The sequence below is a fragment of the Molossus molossus genome, unplaced genomic scaffold (genome assembly GCF_014108415.1).
Source record: "Molossus molossus isolate mMolMol1 unplaced genomic scaffold, mMolMol1.p scaffold_m16_p_14, whole genome shotgun sequence".
In the NCBI taxonomy this organism is placed as follows: Eukaryota; Metazoa; Chordata; class Mammalia; order Chiroptera; family Molossidae; genus Molossus; species Molossus molossus.
Genome location: NW_023425349.1, coordinates 21,591,031 through 21,613,947, shown reverse-complemented (window position 1 = coordinate 21,613,947; position 22,917 = coordinate 21,591,031). Strand labels below are relative to the sequence as shown.

General features: G+C 40.2%; 1 protein-coding gene across 6 annotated transcripts in view; it reads left to right on the top strand.

Annotated features, from left to right (window-relative positions):
* Nucleotides 1-22,917, top strand: part of MUSK (muscle associated receptor tyrosine kinase) — a 99,361-nt gene that overhangs the window by 8,977 nt on the left and 67,467 nt on the right. For all 6 annotated transcript variants that reach the window (XM_036260752.1, XM_036260749.1, XM_036260751.1 and 3 more), the window contains exons 2-5: nucleotides 7,218-7,344; nucleotides 8,061-8,212; nucleotides 12,849-12,976; nucleotides 14,210-14,351. In XM_036260752.1, coding sequence (XP_036116645.1) covers nucleotides 7,218-7,344; nucleotides 8,061-8,212; nucleotides 12,849-12,976; nucleotides 14,210-14,351 — 549 coding nt within the window. The remainder of the gene's footprint in view (nucleotides 1-7,217; nucleotides 7,345-8,060; nucleotides 8,213-12,848; nucleotides 12,977-14,209; nucleotides 14,352-22,917) is intronic.

The following is a 22,917-nucleotide window of genomic DNA, read 5'->3' as shown; positions in this document are numbered from 1 at the left end:
TTTTTTGTTCAGGTAGAGTGGGAGGGAGAGAGAGAAACATCAATGTGAAAGGGACACATCGAGTGGCTGCCACCCGCACAACCAACCAGGGCCGGGGACAAACTGCAACCGAGGTACATGCCCTTAGCGGGAACCGAACCCGGGTCTCTCAGGACCGCAGGCCTACGCTCCAACCGCTGAACCAAACTGGCCAGGGCTCTCATCCCTTTCTTTTGGGTACAAGTTATTTCTTACAGAGTTTATATACTTCACCAACTGTTTCAGAGAAGGTATGTGAGTGTAAACAATTTCAGTATTTGTGTCTTTATTTTGTCTTCATTTTAAATTATTATCTAAACTGGCTATAGAATTACAGGCTATTGTTATGTTATCTCATTATTTTAAAGGTATTAGTCCTTTATTTGATATCAATCGTTGCTGAATAATCTCCCGTCAGCCTAATTGGCATTTCTATTAAAATAATTGATCTTTTCTTCCCAGTAGGATTTAAGACTTTCTATTTTTCATTTTTTAATAAATTTAATCCAACATATCTAGGGATTAATTTTTCTTTATCTGTCTTGACACTCGGTGTAACTTTACATCTGAATAGGCGTGATTTTTTCCCTCCGTTTTGAAAAGTGATCAGTTATGCCTCCCTTTACAAACTGCTTCTAGGCCATTCCCTCTGTTCTGTTTTCCTGAAACTTCCATGAGAAGTGCCTGTCAATCTATATTTTCTGTCTCTTAACTGTTCTAAAGTCCTTTCATTTCTTTGTTTCTTTGTACTGCATTCTGTTCATCTTAATGGCTATTTCTGGAAAATTGGAAAAGCATGCCCTTGATACCCATATATATCATTTTACCTAATAATTCTGTCTTATTTCAGCCACTCTCTTTCAACCTTTAAAACAATATACACCTTTTATACAGACCTCAGAAATATAGTTCAGTTTATTTAAATAATACATCAGTAAAAGCTGGGGATAGAGAGAGGTCTAGACACGGTTCCTGACCTAAAGCTCAGGCTATTGTAACAGAGTGTGGGACAAGGACATACATGGATCATTTTAATGGGGTCTGTGTGACAAGTCCTATAAGAGTGACATATACAGAATGAACTAAGGTGAAAGAAAAGGGCATTTGGCTCTAACAAATCAGGAAAACGAGGAGGAGATGTGCTTAAGCAGGATTTTAAGAAAAGAATAACATTAACAAGGGAGATAGGAGATAAGCGAAACACTTCCAACTGCCATTTTCCAATTTTCCTTCACTCTCAGCCAATGAGTGTCCCTTGGCGTTTACTGAAACAATAAGGTTCTTTAGATAGTAGGTGCATCTTTTATAGGCAACGTGCCAGTTCTTGGTGTTTCATCAGGTTGTTACCACCAGCCCACATCTAAAATATTGTTCACACTGTTTACTTGGCTTTCATAGGCACCTTGTGTGTCAACAAAAATGACCATATAATTTATTGTCCAAACTCAGATACCCTGGGAGCAAAAGGGGCACTATTAATAACTGCATCAGGGTTGTACACATAACTGATTAGTATAGCTGATCGTTTTATGTATCTATCCTTTGTTGTCATTTAGATTGTGGGTCCTTACAAGACACATCTTCCTATTCTTTTTTTTTTTTTAATTTAATTAATTAATTTATTTTTGTTACAGATGTTTCTCCTTTTCCCCCACAGATTCCCCCCTCCCCATCCGTCCCCACCCTGTCCCCAGCTTTGTTGTCCACGCATACATGTTTGTTCATGCACACATGCATATAAGCTCTGTGGTTTATCTCTCCCCCACCACCCCCTCTCCTGGGGATTGTCAGTCTGTACCCCACTTCCACATCTCTGGGACTACCCCATTCCTCAGACTGTTATGTTCATTATATTCCACAAATAAGTGAGATCATATGATACTTGTCTTTCTCTGTTTGGCTTGTTTCGCTTAGGATGACACTTTCCAGGTCCCTCCATATTGTCTCAAAAGATAAGAGATCTTTCTTTCTTATAGCTGCATAGTACTCCATTGTGTATATGTACCACTGCTTTTTTATCCATTTGTCTACTGATGGACAGTTGGGCTGTTTCCAGATCTTGGCTATTGTAAATAGTGCTACTAGAAACATGGGGGTACATATATTCTTTCTGATTGGTGTTTCAGGCTTCTTAGGGTATATTCCTAGAAGTGGGATCACTGGGTCAAATGGAAGTTCAATTTTTAACTTTCTGAGGTAACACCATATTGTTTTCCATAATGGCTGCACCAGTCTGCATTCCCACCAGCAGTGTACTAGAGTCGCCTTTTCTCCACACCCTCGCCAACACTTGTTTGATGATTTGTTGATGGCGGCCACTCTGACAGGTGTGAGGTGATACCTCATTGTTGTTTTAATTTGCATCTCTCTGATGATTAGTGATGTTGAGCATTTCTTCATATAGTCTCTTAGCCATTTGTATGTCCTGTTTGGAGAGGAGTCTATTTAGTTCCTCCGTCCATTTTTTAATTGGGTTCTTTGTCTTCCTTTTGTTGAGTTGTATGAGCACTCTATATATATTGGAAATTAACCCCTTATCTGATATATCATTGGCAATGATGCTCTCCCATACAGTGGGTAGCCTTTACATTTTGATGATTGTATCTTTTGCTGTGCAGAAGCTTTGAGTTTGATATAGATATGGATTCATGAGTCACATTTAAGTCTTTTATCCATTTTGAGTTTATTCTTGTGTAGGGAGTAAGTCGATGGTCTAGTTTCATTTTTTTGCATGTAGCTATCCAATTTTCCCAACACCATTTATTAAAGAGGCAGTTTTTACTCCACTGTATGTTCTTGCCACCTTTGTCAAATATTAATCGAACATATTGCCTTGGGTCCATTTCTGGGTTCTCTGTTCTGTTCCACTGGTATATGCCTGTTCTTGTGCCAGTACCAGGCTGTTTTGATTACAGTGGCTTTGTATGTAGTATAACCTGAAATCTGGTATTGTGATCCCTCCTACTTTGTTCTTCTTTTTCAAGATTGCTGTGGCTATTCGAGGTCTTTTTTGGTTCTATATGAACTTTTGAAGTATTTGTTCTAGTTCTGTGAAGTATGTTGTTGGTATTTTGATGGGGATTGCATTGAATCTATAGATTGCTTTGGGTAGTATGGACATTTTAATGATGTTAATTCTTCCAATCCATGAACAGGGTATGTGCTTCCACTTTTTTATATCTTCCTCTATTTCTTTTTTCAATGACCTGTAGTTTTCTGTGTGTAGGTCCTCTATTTCGTTGGTTAAGGTTATTCCTAGGTATCTTAATTTTTTTTGCCACAATGGTAAATGAGACTGTTCTCTTAGTTTCTCTTTCTGTGAGTTTATCATTGGTGTATAAGAATGCCATCAATTTCTTGATGTTCATTTTGTATCCTGCTACTTTGCCAAATTCATTTATTAAGTCTAGTAAATTTTTGATGGAGACAAGACACATCTTCTTGCTTCTAGTTATTTACCACCCAATCCCTCCATCCTCCCCCTCAATCCTAGGCCATCACTAATATATGTTCTGTCTCTATAGATTTGTCTAGTCTGGACATTTCATAGAAATAGAATTGTACAAGATGATGTCTTAGCCCAGCCGGTGTGGTTCAGAGGCTGAGCATTGACCCATGCACCAAGAGGTCACCGGTTTGATTCTTGGTCAGGGCACATGCCCAGTTTGTGGGCCCAATCCCCCGTGGGGGGCATGCAGGAGGCAGCCAATCGATGTTCTCTCTCATCAATGTTTCTCTCTCCCTCTCTCTAAAATCAATAAATGAGAGACTTCCGGTCAAGATGGCGACGTAGGGAAACGCAGTATCGCGTTCTCCCACAACCACATCCAAGTTACAACAAAACTACAGAACAACCATCATCCAAAACCGCTTGAAATCAAGCTGAATGGAAGTCCTACAACTACGGAATTAAAAAAAAAAGGCAGATACATCCAGACTGGTAGGAGGGGCGGCGGCGCGAGGGGCGGCGGCAGCGGCACGGCGGCGGCGCGACGGGCTGGTCCCACACCCAAGTGTGGCGGATAAAAATCAGGAGGCTCCCGAGGCTGGGAAGGTCCTTCCTGAGGACTGAGGGGTCCCCGTCCCACACCAGGTGCCCCGCTCAGGTTTCCAGTGCCAGGAAGAGAAGTCCCCATAACTTCTGGCTGGAAAAACCAGCAGAAACTGAGGCTCAGGGAAGCTGACCTGGCTGGAGCCACAGGCAGCTCCCTAAAGGGCCCGCGCACGGACTTATCGGACTCTCTCCCTCTAAGCTCGGAGGGGAGGCAGCTCCAGGGGCACCAGAGAAATACAGGGAGGAACTGAGCTGTTTGGCACTGGAGCGAGGGCTGGAGAGGGGGCTTTCTCGGGGACAAACGTGCTGTCAGAGGCCTTTGTTCCTTTGGTGAGCCCTTCCCTGGGGCGGCAGACAGTCGCCGTATCTGGGACTCCAGCAACCTGGCTCACACTGGTAGCCCCGCCCTGCTGACTCCCTGAGGCCCCGCCCCACCCAACTTTCAGGCCCACCCAAGCTGTTGCTACTTGCTTAACCATAGGATAGACCTGTCTTGGATCCTGCTTCAGGTTTTTCCTAAATTCTTTCAAACGAGCAGCATCGGGTCTCAGCGAGCCCCATACCTCTCATTAAGTAATACACAGAAACAAACACAGGGAGGCAGCAAAATGAGGAGACAAAGAAGCAGGTCCCAAATGACAGAACAGAACAAAACCCCAAGAAAAGAACTAAGCGAAATGGAGATAAGCAACCTAACAGATGCTGAGTTCAAAATACTGCTTATAAGGATGCTCAATGAACTCAGTGAGGGCCTCAAGAGCATAAAAAAGTACCAGTCAGAAACGATCGCTGCACAGTTAGAAACGAAGGAGGCTTTAACTGAAATAAAGAATAATTTACATAGCTTCAATAATAGAGTACGTAAATCCAAGGAGCAAACCATCGATTTGGAATATAAGGAAGCAAAAAACGCCCAAGCAGAACAGCAAAAAGAAAAAAGAATCCAAAAAAATGAGGATAGTGTAAGGAGCCTCTGGGACAACTTCAAGCGTGCCAACATTCGCATCTTGGGGGTGCCGGAAGGAGAAGAGAGAGAACAAGAAATCGAAAACCTGTTTGAAACAATAATGGCAGAAAACTTTCCTAACTTGGTGAAGGAAACAGACATACAAGTCCAGGAAGCACAGAGAGTCCCAAACAAGATGAACCCCAAGAGGCCCACACCAAGACACATCATCATCAAAATGCAAAAGGTTCAAGACAAAGAGAGAATCCTAAAAGCAGCAAGAGAAAGGCAGCTAGTTACCTACAAGGGAGTTCCCATTAGGCTGTCAGCTGATTTCTCAAAAGAAACTTTGCAGGCCAGAAGGGAGTGGCAAGAAATATTCAGAGTGATGAAAACCAAGAACCTACAACCAAAATTACTCTATCCTGCAAAGCTGTCATTTAGAATCGATGGACATATAAAAACTTTCCCAGACAAGAAAAAGTTAAAGGAGTTCATCACTACCAAACCGTTATTATATGAAATGATGAAGGGTCTTTTTAAAGAAAAAGATAAAATGTAGGAACAAACAAAATGGCAATGAATACATATCTATCAACAATGGAATCTACAAACAAAATGAACAGGAAGAACAGGAACATTCTCATAGATACAGAGAATATTTTGTTGGTTGCCAGTTGGGAAAGGGGTTGGGGGAATGGATGAAAAAGGTGAAGGGATTAAGAAGCACAAATTCATTGCTAGACTGACAAACCTCAAAGGGAAAGGGGTTGGGGGGGTGGGAAGAAATAAACCAAAGAACTTATATGCATAACCAATGGACACGGACAATAGTATGGGAAAAGGTGGGAGGGGGGTGGGAGTGGGGAGGAGGGGGTCAATGGGGGAAAACTGTGGAACATCTATAATACATTTTACATCCAACAATAAAGATGTGGGAAAAAAAAAGAAAAATGCACTGAAAAGTAGCAAGATCAGAAAAAAAAAAATAAAATAAAATAAAAAAAAATAAAATCAATAAATGAAAAAAACAAAAAAAAAGCTTTCTTTGTGACTGGCTTTTTTCACTTAGCTTGTTTCCAAGGTCTGTCTATGTTGTAACATGTAGTATACCTCATTTATTTTTATTTTCAAATAGTATCTCATTGTATGGATAAACTACATATTTTTAATCTGTTAATTTGTTGGCAGACATGTGGGTTGCTTCCATCTTTTGGTTATTGTGTATAATGGGTGTACAAAAATCTGTTTGAGTCCCTGCTTTCAATTCTTCTAGGTCTCTACCCAGAAGTGGAATTACTGGATCATGTAATAATTATACACTTAATGTTTTGAGGAACAACCATACTGTTTCTCACAGGGTCACACCATTTTACATTCCCACCAGCAATGCACAGATATTTTAATTTTCCCACGGCCTCATCAAAATTTGTTGTTTTTTTTTTCTTTTTGAGGATAGCCATTCTAGAGGGTGTAAAGTGACACCTTATTGTGGTTTGATCTGCATTTCTTTAACAGCTAATGATGCTGAGTATCTTCTCATGTCGCTGTTGTCCATTTGTATGCAGTCTTTGGGAAAATGTCTGTTAAGATCCTTTGCCCATTTTTAAATGTGGGTTATGCATTTATTATGGAGTCTTTTTCTAATCTACTCATACGCAGATGTGAATTCTCTATAAATCTGATGATGCTTAAACTTCAAAGTCTCTTACTTGCCAGAGCCTCTCTGAGGAGTAGACTCTAGTAATGTGTTTATATACACATATATTTTTATAAAATGCAGAGATAACTGTTTTTAAACAATCTGTTAAGATTGCTATCTCTTCCCACTCTGACTTCCCTTCAGTCATACTTCTGTTCAAGTGGACTAGTGCTGGGGTGGCCATAGGCATTCTATACCCCTAATTTGACATATTATTTCTTAAAGAGGGCACCCGAGTTATAGATCTTTGAGCTTTACAGAACCTGGATCGCTCCCTGCTCATATATAATAAATGCTAAGTCCTACTCTTCTAAGAGCCTTCTTCTTTGATTCTCAAAGGCCCAGTTTGGAAGGAGAAACAAAATTCTCTACATAGAATTTTCCTTCCTTTAGGCAAATGTGTGCTATGCGAAAATGCCATTCTCCTTCAGGTCCGCGGTGGCCTGTGACTGCTTACAGAGGGTAGTAAACAGCCCCTGCTCTCCCCCTCCCGTCAGCTCCTGTCATCACCACGCCCCTGGAGACGGTGGACGCCTTAGTGGAAGAAGTGGCCACTTTCATGTGTGCAGTGGAATCCTACCCCCAGCCTGAAATTTCCTGGACGAGAAATAAAATTCTCATTAAGTAAGTATCCTTCCTGCCTTTTTCTGGTAAGAGTGTCCACGCTGCCTTGCGATTTATGTCGACATCAATGCAGCCGCAGCTCTTGACGGAATGAAAGTTCACCTTCTATAACATGTAAGATGCAAATGTCCTCATTTTATAAACATAAGATCTGGAACTTCAGTGAGGTCAAGGGAATTGCTCAAAGCAAAACAGTGATTTCATTGACAGGGAAGCCGGGGCTATGTGCTTCCTTGTGTATCCCAGAGAACTAGAACTATGCCTGGCTCGTGGTTGGAGTCACCAAATATTGGTTTATTGAACGAATAAATACGCAGTTCATTTACTTCTATAAATATTTAACCCCTTCTGCTCGTTAGACATATGTGTGTTCATTATCTATTTGCCAGTAGTCATAAGAAGAGGACTCTTTATCTTGGTAATAGTATACTTTCCTGAATATAGTAAACGTTATGTTTTATCTTACCAGTAAACATCCCCTTTGGAGAGCATTTTTCAAGGACTCAACAGTGCTTTGATTATTGGAGCCTAGCAGAGGTTAGAAGATAATGTTAGCTGTCTATTACTAAATAAGATTATCTGATTATTCAGAATTCACTCAACTCGCCTCTTACCCTTCCTCCACTCGCTCGCTGACAAGGCGTCCTTGGGCTCAGTTCACCAGGGCCGCAGTCACAGGTGAGGCCCTAACCGGCGTTCCCCCCTGTGACCTGCAGGCTCTTCGACACCCGGTACAGCATCCGGGAGAACGGGCAGCTGCTCACCATCCTGAGCGTGGAGGACAGCGACGATGGCATCTACTGCTGCCTGGCCGACAACGGCGTGGGGGGAGCCGCCGAGAGCTGCGGGGCCCTGCAAGTGAAGATGAGTGAGTGAGACAGTCCCCGGCTCGGTCATTCTGGGGCAGGCATGGACGGAGCCCCCGCACCCTGGGGGTTCCGAAGCCGGGCTCGGTCACATCCAAGGCACAGCCTGTCACCGGGGACCCCCTCAATGTTTCACTCCGCGCCTCTGGGAGGGCCCGTTACAACCAAACACAGACCTCTCCCTTTTCTATCTCCGGTCTCTAACAAACATTTCTTCTGCCCTTTTGCTGTATTTCAAGTGTGCTATCCTTGAGCGATTTTTCACATGTGAGTGACTTTTCTGCTTACATGGAAGCTGTTTATTTTTCCCGCTTCATGTCCACAAGGCTGGCAAGTATTCAGGGCTAATCTCTCCGCCTTCCTTCAAGCCCTCAGTGTGTATCCCTGTGCGACATCCTTCCTCCCTCGGGGACCCACGCCTCTGCCCAACTCCACCCATCAGGGCGTCTACTCACTTCTAGGCCCTCCCCATGTTTATCAGGCTTGGATTCTGGACTTACCCTCTTTCTCTCCACCCCTGCAGTTGCTGTCATCCTAGGGGTTTGAACAGTCATGAAATGGAACCTCCATACAACTCCTTGAGCGCCACCTGTCCGGTGGTGTTTGCCTTCACTCTTTATCAGCCTACTCAATCGATGCCCCCTCGCCCCCAGGAAACGAACTGTAGTTAAAATCTTTGACTCTGGTGTGTCACACCCTGAACACGAACACTTCTATTTCCTGCTTTGCTTGATGAGGGAAGCACTTTCCCAGATGTGCCTCCCAGAAGGCACAAACCCCATGTCTTTCTCAGCTAAGAGCACAGCTCAACGCTCTCACTCCCTTAGGCCCACTCTACATCATCACCAACACGGTCATGTTCTCCTGCCCTTCACTCCTCTCTGTTCCCCCTCAATGACCCCCAGTAGGAACTCAGTCCTCCTCTACTGAGTTGTGTCTGCAACCTGGTATTGTGTCATCAAACTCTCCCTTACCAGAATCCTCAAATCTCATGACCTGTGCTGTTGCTTATAAACTGTTAACCTTATAATAATGTAACCTTTATTTTCTCCTGTCTGACACCATGCTACCTATTGGGGCAGGGAGGGAATCACACAAACAAGCATATTGGCACCATAGAAATCAGTACAATTGCCCTGGCTGGTTTGGCTCAGCAGTTAGAGCGTCGGCCCACAGACCAGAGAGTCCCAGGTTCAGTTCCCGCTAAGGGCACGCACCTTGGTTGCAAGTTGCAGTTTGTCCCCAGCCCTGATTGGGGTTGTGCGGGTGGTGACCACTTGATGTGTCTCTCTCACATTGATGTTTCTCTCTCTCTCTTTCTCCCTCTCTCCCTCTCGCTCTATCTGAAGATAAATGCAAAAAAATGTCCTTGGATGAGGATCAAAAAAAAAATTAGTACAATCCAGTTCCACCAGAGACCTTTTTGTTATTGTTTTTTATTTTCATCATTTTTTCCCCCTTTTATCTTTCTATTTTGTTGTATTTGTTTTGTTAGAGGAAATCACTAGTTGCTTCTTTTCAGTGTGAGCATGTGAGATGCATGTTCTAAATCTTTGCATGGCTAAAAGTCTTTATTTTGTCCTTAGATAATAATTTAGGTACAGAATGAAAGGCTTTTTCCTTAGTTTTTGTAGACAATTATTCATTTTCATATGACATTCTCATAGATGAGAAACCTTTTTCATATTTCTTTACAGATAAATCTGATGTTTATCTTTCTTTAAAAATTTAGGATTTTTCTCTTTATTTCTAGAATTTCTCATATTCACAAGTATATGTTAGGTGTGTGCTACTTTTATCATCCCTACTTAGTTTTAGGTGGGCCTTTTTGATCTAAAGCCAAACGTGGGTTTTTTGGTTTTTTTTTTCAAAGTGGGGTATATATTTTTTTCATTTCTCTTCTTCTTCATTCTATCTCATTCTTAAACTCTTAATTAATAAATATCAAATGTCCTTTTTCAGTTTTTCTTGATTCCATTTTCTCCTTATATTTTCTACATATCTATCTTGATATTCTACCTTCTTGAAGATTTAACTTTTCCTTTCATATCATGAATTTGGTCTTTAACATGGCCATTCTGCTGTTTTGCTCATACATTGATTACTTTGATCTTAAAAATGCGTATTTTTAATTTCTAAGATTTACTTCTTCTCTAAGTGCTCCCCCTTTTTGGTAGCAACTCTGCACGTTACATGATGCAATATAAACTCAAGTCTCTGTAAGGATGTTACTAAAACACTTCTTTTTCCTGCTTTAGTTCTGTTTTCTTCAGGACAAGTTCTGATTTTATTTTGGTTCTTTTCTCTTGCGTTCATGGTTTCTCTCAAATGCCTATTAATCTTTTAAGTTTGATCACACTTATAATTAAAAAGGTATCTGGTGGGGCTAGGGGCACATTGGGGGGAAGCTGATTTGGGGGTTCTGTGAGTAAGTGGGTAGGGATATACTCCAAGCAGGAAAATCAAGTAAGGAAGCTGGGATGTTCTCATTTGCCAAATAATCAAAGGCACTATTTGGACGACAAAGCACATTCCAGTATTTTGCTCCTCTGTAGTGCTCCCTTTCTCTCACTGTTTCTCATAATCTCTCTGGCACTGTATGCTCTTTATACTGGTTCTACCCTCAATCCTCTCCTCTTCTCATCTCTTCTTTTCTCCGTCTTCTTAGGAAAGCTCACCTGTGCGTGAGAGCATACACTGGTGTGACTATCCCAATTGTTAAAATTTGGCAGTGTTTTCACGCTGCTTGGTAAAGAGCTACCTCCGAGAGAACCTCCTTCCACCCCAGGATCCCTGCTCCCATCGCTACTCCAACGACCCTAAGGGCTCCACCTGGGTTCCCTCTCCTAACCTCCTCACACGTCCTGCCTCAACGAGGTGACACGTTCTGATTCATCAGTGCTCATGGCTCCGCCTGAATTATGTTCCCTTAGAGTGGGGAATCCATGACTCCTCAGTAATACTCAATTCATTCTTAGTTTACTTTATATTCAATTTCCCACAAGGGTTCTCCTCACCTCTCACCCCACAGATCATTTGCCTGTCAAGATGGGATTTATTTGCTTTAAACAAAGGTTTTATGCCTAAGACATTATCTGTGACTCAGATTTGCCCTAGGGATTGGTTCAGGGAACCCAGTGGAAGAAATGGACAACACTCTCTTTGACTATATCACAGGAAAATCAACTCCTAAGCTAAGCTAACCCCACAATTATAGGGCCACCTAGCTCACAAATGAGGTACCTGGACATTATCTAAAAGTAAGCACTCGCTGCTGCTGATCAGGAGGACTGTATGCTTCCCTCTAAATAGCAGGCAAAGTGACAAAGTTATACTTTCTTTATCATGTTCTAAAGGCTGTCTTGTGTTATTGCCACAATGCAAGACCATCTCAGCTCTGAACGGCAATGAATACCGAGCTTAAAAATCAATAGACCATACAGTTCTTGCAAATAACCACCAAACCAATCCCCCCAACACATACATGCAAACACACAATTAAAATAGAAGAAAAAAAGTCTTTATTTCATGCTCTCCCTGTCAAAGAAACAAACTGATTATGGCACATGACCCAAAAGAAATAAAATGTATCTATTTCTCAGTCCTCTGTTTTGTATCTGTAATGTAAGGTTACTAAGGAAATAAATTTAGTTTTCATTATTTTATGAATGTTTCAAGTAGTAAAATAACTGGTGTCCTGAACTTGTCAATTATTTTATGTATTTGATATAATAACTTTGTTCTCTGAAAACTTGGAGAGTAAAACTTAGCTGAAATAAACTATTTCTTCTTAAAGAATTAAGAGTGTTTTATAAAAGGATAAAGTATCCAAGTATGCTTTGCAGAATAGGTAACCATAGATTGTATAACAGAATTTCTCTGATTACTAATATAATAACATTTGATTTAGTTTCTAGATGATAAATGTACCTAATTATTTTTTAGCCGTCAAAATTAATAGTCAAATGAAGCTAGAAACTAAAGGGAAAGTAGGTCATAACTCAGAATTATATAAAAAAATATAAGCTTAGCCCAGCCAGTGTGGCTCAGTGGTTGAACGTCGACCCCTGCACCAAGAGGTCACTGGTTCAATTTCTGGTCAGGGCATGTGTCCAGGTTGTGGCCCCAATCCCCCTAGTGGGGGGAATGCAGGAGGCGGCCAGTCGATGTTCTCTCTCATCAATGTTTCTCTTTCTCCTTCTCCCTTCCTCCCTCTCTAAAACCAATAAAGAAAAAAAAACTTTATATATATATATATGCTTAAAATGTTTTTTCTAATATTTTCATATCTGTTCCTGTGAATTAGATAATGTTGAATTGTTATAGTGACAGCTTATTTTAATCAACTTTTTATTAATTATCTTTTAAAGTGAAGAAATAGTATAACTTCAGGCTTCTAATGTTTCACAAATTTGTGTTTTTCCAGTTATTAATAAAAAAAGAGATAACCTAAAGTTTTAGAAATTACTTCTGTTTGTTATCTACTAAAAAACTGCTCTAACACTTGGAGAATTTTATAATCTAATATGCCTAAAAATATTTTTTAAATGGATTTTTAGAATTAAGTAGAAAGTTAGACACTCTAAGTTTAATAAAGTTATATTGCCTTGTTAATTTTGAATTTTTATTTCCCTTTAGAACCTAAAATAACTCGTCCTCCCATAAATGTAAAAATAATAGAAGGATTAAAGGCAGTTCTACCCTGTACTACAATGGGCAACCCCAAACCATCCGTGTCCTGGATTAAGGGAGACAGCACTCTCAGGGTAAGTGATTATTATGTTAAAACATGTATATACAACATATTTTCAAATACAACAATCCAATGCAAACTCAGTTACATGCTTACGGACTTTGATTATAAGACTTTTTTCTACATACAACATTTTAACCAAACCTAAATATTTCTGTTCCTATATATGCAGATTTTAAGGCATTCCAGCTGGGGCTGGCTAGGGGGGAAAAGGAGGTGGGAACCAGTCGTATTAGGGAGAAAAAAGGAGACAAAGCAAAAGCAAAGCTGGAGGCTTTCTTGTTGGTTGGTTGGTTGGTTGGTTGGTTGGTTGGTTGAACATTTATTTTTCAACACTGAATGTTAGAGACTCAGGGAATAAAAAAGATAGAAGTAAAACCCAAGCCTTAGACCTGACAAACAGTTTCTGGGAGGAGACAGGAATGAGGTTTGGAAGGAAAGAAATGAGAACACTCCGGAGTGAAGCTACAGGGTGGAGACTCAAGTCTGGTGAAGGAGCAAATACCTGGACAAATACCCCAACCATACAGAGCAGGCAAAAGTTACCATCCACACGCTTCCTCCAGACTGCCGTTGTATCTTATAGCTACATAATAGAACAGTCCACGAGTGATACATATCGATTGTCAAATAATTGAAATACAGTATAAAATCAATTCGTTTTTTTCAATGTAAAGTAAAACAAAATGTTAAATATTTTGTGGTAATCTATATACTTCTCGGGCTTTCCTTTTGTGACAAGTACTGATGCATTTCCGACAACAAAAACAAGGGGTGGCTCTATGTACGTTACTGAATTTAGAGTCCAAGAAGAGAAGATAAATGTAACGTTTTAACTTCAAAAACCAATTTGTGCATTATCTGTCAAGTTTTCCATCTTTCTGAAGGACATACATTCCCCTAAGGCTTCCACACAGGGTGTGCAGTAAATATGATAGCACAAAGCAATGCTTTGAACCAAACAGACTCGGATGTCACTTTTAGGAAATCAAATAGGCCTTGGTGTTCTTATGTGATGAAAGAACATAACAATAAACAAATCGTACGGAATTATTATTTGAATTAATTTAGGTAATCGTGTACTATCTCATTTAATACCATACCTTACGAATGATAAGTGCCAAATAGAAATGTTCAGATGATGTTCGTGATGACAACAGGGATGGCAATAACTTGATGAAATGTGGCAGATGTGTCCTTGAGAGAGCCGTGGGCCTTTACAAATTCATGTCCCTGTCCCTGGCAGGAAAATTCCCGCATTGCAGTTCTTGAATCTGGGAGTCTAAGGATTCATAATGTGCAAAAGGAAGATGCAGGACATTACCGATGTGTGGCCAAAAACAGCCTCGGGACGGCGTATTCCAAACTGGTGAAGCTGGAAGTTGAGGGTAAGGAGCGGCGTCCCGTCCCGAGTTTTATCAGAGGGCCTCACGTTCTGCTGAGGTGTAGGCAGTCCAGGGCCCTCCACCGTCCCAGACGTTAGCCTGTAAGGTCGAGACTGCAAAAGGAAGGGTTACAAAGAGAACAACAATGCCACTGGAAAAACAGGTCGTGTTCCATCTATTGCCTGCAAATCGCTGGTAATCTGACCAAAACAGATTAAATTCACTGTGACACTAAAACACTAGGACACAACTTTAGAACATCTGACTGGTATGGACAAGACTCCCTTGTTTATAAATTTGAAGACATTTGATCTTTGGTGAAACGTTGACATGACTTTTAAAATGTTATCAAAAGAAAAAAACTAATAATGTTTTTCAAACTGTTTTCTGTCACCAAGGGTAGAGAAAAATAAAATACTCAGAATGTATAACCCAAAATGGTCCTGCTTCTCGGAGTCCCGTTGTTGGAATATTTTTTCATTTTTTAAAATGTTCTTCTGTAGTCAACTAATCAACACTGCTTATGAAAGTTCTTCACTGAGAAATCAGAATCCAGATAGGGCCGGCTGTTTTATTTATCCATTTGGTCATCGGATCCTTCTTGACCTAAAATCACATCAGCTTTTGCTTAAAAATAGAAACTACCAGCACACCTGTGCTAGGTGAGGAACCCGAGTCAAGCATTCTTACAAGCTCTTCCTGCTGCAAGCCATAGAATGACCCTCCCAGGCTCTCATTTCTCATCGGTCCAGTGGGCTTGTTGTGAACATTCAGTGGGGTGTTGATAGTATTCAGAATGTCTGGCCCTTTGTAAACACCCAGTAAGTGTTGACTGGAAGACTCACCACTATTTTTCTGCATTTCTCTTATCGGACTGATAGAGTGATTGGACTACTATATATGTGGCATAATTATATTCCAGTTCGATTGGTGAAGACTTTTTGGCTTCCCCGTAGCTTACTTTGATTCCATCCTGACTCTTAAGCCGAAATGTATCCTTTCCTACATCTCTTCCTTCTCAATCATATAGTTTGCTATTATTTGCTCCTTTAAGATGATTTTTATTTCCCAGTGAGATCTTCCACTTACAGCTCTAATGATCTCATTTCCCACATTTACGTCTACTTGAGATAACATTTTTATTATGTGATTGTGTCAACTGCTCATAAATTTCCATTAACTCCTTGTGAAAATGAATGTGGTTAGTGAGAACAGTGGCAGTCAGATGTAAAAAAAGATGTGTTTTCAGCCTAGTTGCTATAATTTAATATCTTCTAAATCATCAATGCTATACAAAACTCAGTATGCCACAACCAGTTTAATTTTCAATGAAAAATAAACATGCAAACATACTCAGTTGCACACTTACATGGAATATCTGCCTGGATTCAGTGTTTCCTTGAACTAGATATGAAGTGATACAGAATTAATGTTATCCACTTGTATACACTATCATAAAGATTTTCCTCTTCAATATATGAGCTTCTGTACTATGATATATGATACTGACTTTTTAGGTCACTGTCTTCATAGATATTGAAATGATTTGCTTTTGCTTTGGCCTAGAGCAAATTATTAAAAATCACAATTATTGGAGACCTATTACACAGTTTAGTCTTGCCTTGCCATTTCATTTTAGATCGTGCCTATCAGTAAAACTGAATACTCTCTTCTTTCTTCCTAACATTTACATGGTCATGCTTATTTCTTTAACAGTTAATATACACTAGAGGGCTTTATTAAACTTGCTAGTATTGAGAGTTGATCATATCATTTAAAGTTACTCTCACAGAAGGTGAGATGATCATTTTATCACACATGTCTATTTCTACTCCATCTTAGTCCCTATCCAAATAGCCAATATACATGGAAATTTGTGACGTGCTTAGCACAGTTGCTGGATTATAATACGTATTTTATTTTATTTCTTTTTTATTATTTAGTTTTAAATAATTTTTTTTATCGATTTGAGAGAGAGAGGAAGGGAGAAAGAGATAGAAAAATTGATGTGAGAGAGAAATATCGACTGGCCCCCTCCTGCATGCCCCCCACTGGGGATCAGGCCCACAATCTGGGCATGCGCCCTTTCCAGGGATTGAACCTGCAAACTCTTGGTGCATGGGTCACCACCCAACCACTGAGCCACACTGGCTGGTCCATAATTTGCATTTTAAATGGTATTCACTATACTTATTACTATTAGAACATAAAAACTATGCAAATCTGTTTTGGTTCTTGAAGATCTGAAAGGTTGGCTTCCACTTAAAGAAATAGTTGAGCCATTTCCACAAATAATGTGACATGACCTATTTAAAGGAAGGGCCAATTCAGCCAACAACTCAGAACAGGTGAAAAAGCAACTGAGAAGCAACTGGAAGAATCCCAAAAGTGCCTGCAATTGCTTACTGGGTTGGCATTGGTGGGGGCTGAAGATGAATCTGGGCCACGGTCAGTCAGGGCAGAGGAGCATTTGCTATGTATTGTGTCAGTAACTCTGAAAATTAGTTTGAGCAAATTAGGAGAAGTCCATTAATGCCCTTTGATTCTGAGCAACTCTTATTGCAAGTGAGTATACCAGGAAAAGATAGGGCTTTGTTCTTCATTGCAAGCTTCTAATGAGGATAAGCATGCCAGGCCATGCATTTGGTACAGTGCGTTCACTAAATCTAGGTGCCATCACAAACATAAGAGAAACACCTTTCAACACAGAAGTAGAGCTTCCTTTTGAGATTGCCGTCCCGGGGCTGGGGGCTCCGGAATGGAGGTGCAAAGACATTCTACTGTTCTGTCTTATCTTACGAGGTTCAGTGATGCACAGAGTCACTGGTGGAACTCTAACTCGAGCATGGCCAAACTTGGACCCTTTTCTGAGAGGATGAGCAATGGGATTCTAACATTTAAAGACGTAAATGCCTCATGTGGATTACTTTATTTAATCCGCACCCACAGTCTGTGACAAAGATTTATCATTATGTCATTTTAGGAAACTGAGGAACAGAGAGGATAACGAACTCAAGGCTGCACAGATAGAGGTGTCTAAGCAATTACGTGATGTTGAATACTGTCTATTCCATTACAGAACAAGATAATCATGTGTGACACCATCCAGATTAGTGTCAGAATGGGGAAGAAGCTAGAATTCTGTAAATAGTGAAGAATAGGAAATAAAAAAGAGAGACGGTTGGGTATAGACAAAGATTTTAGCAGAGAAAATTTAGCAGAGAAAAGAGCAGAGTGAAAAAGGTGAGCAGTAACCGGAGGTGTATATGGCATCTAGTAGTATTGTGCTGCAAAATTTCTCTTTTTAAAAGATGAAAAATGTTAAGATATTAATGAGAAGGAGTCCAGAGAGAAGGAAAATTTGAACACAGAAGAGAGAGGGGAAGACTCAAGGGATTTTGGCAGAGCTTGAGATGGCAAAAGGGGAGTATTTAGGGGACAAGTGATGCGATGAACTTTATCCAGAGGGTGACCACATGTCCTGGTTTTCCCAGGACGTTCTGGCTTACACCTGTTGTCCTGGAATAATTATTAATAGAGTCGCTCATTTACTTTCAAATGTACCCAGGCTTCAGTGATAAATTACACGATCACCGTACTTAGCCAGGAAGGGGAAACTTCCTTCCTTGTAATAGGAAGAAAGGAGAAAGGGGTATATTCCAGTATAAATGAGTTAATTCGTTTGATGTATAGAATTTGAGAACACTCTGTTCTGATGGTCTCTATGTCCTGTAGGAAGTAGAAAGTAAGGTTATCTTCTGAAAATACTTCTGTGAAGGGGGGCAGAGGGATGAGGAGAGTTGAGGGTTTTAAATAGCTGTGGGGAATGGGAGAGCTGACTCATGAGGGGAACCAGGATCCCCAGGCCACATTTAGTAGAGGATGGGATGCGAATGTGGAATGCTGTTGTTGTTTTTGCCTAGTTGCAGGGTTTTCCCCCTACCTTTGCTCAGCATTCCAGGTACACGTTCAGAAAAAGTAGAAGGCCAAATCCAAAGGCAAGAATCAAGCATTGGAGTTTTTCCAGGAAAGAAAGAAAATAGGGCAAAGGATTTGAGAATATTAAAAGAGAAGAGTCAAAGCAATGAATCATGGACTCTTTATGTACCCAATAACACAAACTTTGGATTAAACACTTAGAGCTCCAGCAATTTGACAGACAAGATAATACGAAAATCTTCTGACTATAGACATCCAGAAATGCTGGGTTGGTTGTAAAACTCACCAGGATAAAATGTAAATCTTCAGAGGTGAGGAATAAATAGGAATGTTAAAAACAGAGCAGTTAAAAACAGAGCTGGTTCTGCATCGTCCCGGGACCCCGTGAAGGGGAGGTTAGCACTGAGACCCTTGCATAAAGCTGAGAATCACAGACATGAAAGATGGGCCAGAAATATTCCATCCACAGGCAGAGGAAGACAACACAGAGGCTTGTCTGTCTGTAGCTGAACTCTAGGTGTGAGGGCGGAAAATATGAGTCTTCTTATGAATGACTATTCAACACTCAGGACTATATCTCACGTAGGTTTAATATCAAATTCATACTGCCAGCACAGACTGAAAATACAAAGCTGGAGAAATTAACTTAAAAATTGATCCCAAGCAAAAAAAATTAACAACAACAAAAAAGCTGTCAAAAGAAATGTCTTGCCCTGGCCAGCGGGGCTCAGTTGGTTGGAGTGTTTCCCTATGCTCTGGAAGGCCGCGGTAGGTTGCAGGTTAGACTCTGGTCAGGGCGCATACAGGAGGCAACTGATCAATGTGTCTCTCTCATATCAATGTTTCTCTTTCTGTCTCTCCTGCCTACCCGCCCCCCCCCAAACACACACATACACACCCCTTTCTTCTTTCCTCCCTATCTAAAAAATTCAACAAAATTCTTAAAAATATATACATATCTTACCCAGGTTAGATAGGATTTTCACAATAGAGCCATACTGAAGATGAGTTCACAATGCAAAACTATAGCACTCAGCGCAAACAACCTGCCTGGAATAAGAGTAAGCTGATACAGTGCACAAAGGGATTAAAGCCTAGGAAAATTCAGTTAACAACACAATATAATAGAGACTCTATAATAAAACAGACTACTTAAAGACACAAAAAGGGGAACAAAAAACTAAACCAAAGAAAAATACATAAGAAAGAAGAAAGGCAGGCTGATAAAGAATTAAATATAATGTACATTTTTTTAATCCTCACCTGAGAACATTTTTCCATTTTTTATTAAGATAGAGCAGGAGAAAGAAAAAGGAAGAGAGAGAGAGAGAGAGAGAGAGAGAGAGAGAAGAGAGAGAGACATTGACGTGAAAGAAACACATCGAGTAGCTGCCACCCGCATTACCCACCCAGGCCCAGGGACAAACTGCAACTGAGGTACATGCCTTTAGCGGGAACCGAACCTGGGTCTCTCCAGACCGCAGACCAATGCTCTAACCTCTGAGCCAAACTGGTCAGGGTGAATTAAATATAATTTAAATGAGGAACATGATTACAATTAAAATTCAATGATAAACAATGGCATATTAGCGATAAAGAGACAATTCATACATTAGAAGTCAGTTCTTCAAAATTTAGAATTCGTGCAAGGAGATGGAAAAGGTGAAACGGGATTTAAGAAATAATTAGGTATACACAATGGAGTACTACGCAGCGGTAAGAAAGAAAGATCTCTTATCCTTTGAGACTACATGGAGGGACCTGGAAAGTATCATCCTAAGTGAAACAAGCCAAACAGAGAAAGACAAATTTCATATGATCATGATCTCACTGATTTCTGGAATATAATGAACATAACAGTTTGAGGACAATCCCCTAAGGAGTGGGGAGCTGAGAGAGGGATGAACAACAGAATTTATATGCATGTAGGCATGAACAGTGGACATGGACAACAATTGGGGGAAGGGGCAGGGAGGGAAGGGGGAGGGGGGAATCACTGGGGGAAAAAAGGAGAATCATTTGTAACAAAAAAAAAAAAAAGAAATAATTAGGGATCTAGCTTCCAGAACAGGAGAGAAGAGAAAACAGGCCACACCTAAAAGGGTAACGACTGCCAATGTGCCACATTGAATGAAAAAGTTGTTTTGAGTATAAGAAGCACACCAAGTCCTAGTCGGTAAAAAGAAAGAGCAGATACACAAATAGTCTCACACCCAGATGCATCAGAGTGAATACAAAAGACAAAGAGGTGATGTTGCCTTATCAAAGAGCGGGCAGAGTATTTACAAAGCACAATCAGAATGAGCAGTAGGGAGGGTGGAGAGAAGCCCGCACTTTCAACTGTTCTTATCCTTTGTGATAGCCTAGGACAGGTCTTCTTTTTTAAGATAAAAACCAAACTTTAAAAAGCATGTAGATTTTTCTCAAGAACTTAACTTCTCATGGTTTATCTAAAGGAATAATCTTAAGTATATGTTGAAAATTATCACAAAGTTGTTTATAATAACAAAAACTTTAACAAAATTTAAATTTGCATCAATAAGAAACTGACACACTATGTGATGAAATTCCATGCAGCCGTTAAAAAGTATATTGCTGTATATGTATCGATTCTAAAATTATCCACCATGTACGCGACTTGGGTCTGTCTCCAATCCCTGAGCCTCAGTGCCCTCATCTCTGAAGTGGGTAAAAGCAGCGCCTACCATTTAGGCTGTTGCAATAAGAACATGAATTAATAATATAGGCACCCTGCAAACACTAAGTAATTTTCTGCTTTTTAATTATTTATTCAATAAGTACTTATACAGTGCTTACCATGTGCAAGGTACTGTTCTATTTCTTTAGAAATATGAATTCATTGGAAATATTTATGCATTCATAAGTGAAAAAGTAGTTTAAGAACAATATGTTATATATTATATATTGAGAATATATACCAAGTGGTTAAAAGTCATCATTTCTGCCTACAGAATTACATGGGGGGTTAACTTCTACCCATATTTTTATATAGTTCTATATCTTTTGAAAATTTTTAAAAGAAACCTTCATCATTAGGGAGAATACCTGTATTTATGCTTTGGAAAAATGATTTTTTCCAAACATTATCCTGTTTTGATAAAGTGGCATCAACCTTTCTGTTCATTGGGTTGATGTGTTATTTTTACAATTCTGCTGCTCTATTCTACTCTAGAACAAACTCAGGGATGGGAAACGTTTGGGCAAAGGCAAGGATCCCTATGTTAATTAGATACACTTGGCGGAGGAACTGAGGTTGCGTGTGAAGTCCTGGTGAACAGAACATGGCACATCTTCCCTTAGGGAAGGAATCCATGCATAAAGACAGGAAGCTTGGGCCTGCACAGGAAGTCAGGGAGCCGCCTTGGTGGAGTGGGAAGTGAACGGGTTCAGAGATGCACAAATGCTGGGGGATTCTCCCCCCATTTGACTCTCCTTTACTTGTGGGCAGACACCTGGAAATCATGATTCTGTAGCGGCTTGAAGGATCCAACACAAATTCAATTTGGGTTCTGATTTCTCAGTGAACACTTCCTGTACTTGGTTGGGTGCTATTGACTCATAAAGCAAAATAAAGGTAAGTTCCCATAGGAAAGTGAAGCCTAGGAAAGTGGCTTCCCAAATTCCATAGTCACCTGGAATGCAGAAAAGAGTTGTCAGTCTCACAACTGTGGAGGCTCTTCCTTCGCAAAAGCTAACCCCTGTCTCAGGGATCTTCATGACAGTGGGCTTTAGGAAGGTTTAAACAGCAGAGTGATGAGGGCCAGAGAGATCTACGTATTTCATAGACCTAAGATGCTCATTTTTAAATATTTTACCATATTTGGGATGCATCTCAGAATCACTGGTTTCTTACAATCGCCATTGGCTAATTATTTGTTTCCTTGTTGAGCATTTTATATCTCTGAAATTGAGATTTGTCTTATTGGTCTTAAAGACAATCACACCTGGTTTGTGGCTTCTTCCCCTAGCTAAGATCATTCCTTAGCATTCTACAAATATGAGGATAGATATACAATGATAAAACAAAGGTAAATCCATCATATTGGCTCATAAAGATTTTCTTATTTTACTATAAATATTTCTTCTGCTTGAGATGATTTATTTTAATTAGATAAAAGCACCATGCACAGTAGCATGATTCCATGTAGCCTCCCCCGCAACATTTATATGTGCTTCATATGTTTCATATTAGTTTTGTTAGACTGAAAACAGAGATAAAGTGACTCTCCAGTGTCCTATAGAAGGCATTCTCTTCTAAATCGAGAGACAGTTCTTCTGTCTATTCAAGCTGCTTCATGCTCTCTGTTAGGAATGGTGTGTATCCAAGGAATGACCGATCTATACTGTTTCTCTTATATATCTTCATTGATACCATTTTCTCCAGAGTACTGTAAAGGCCAGGAAGACAGACACTCAGTGGCAGGGTGATATGACAATGGAATGTGATGATGAGTGACAGGGCTGGAGTTTTCAAGGACTGGCTTACATTGTAGAAGCTTTAGATAACCTCTGAGTGCAAGATTCTCATTTTCTTTTCTGTTTTTGACCAGAGGGATATTCTCCCTTTTAAAAAATGTGTTTCATAAATACCACATCATGGAAATGAAAT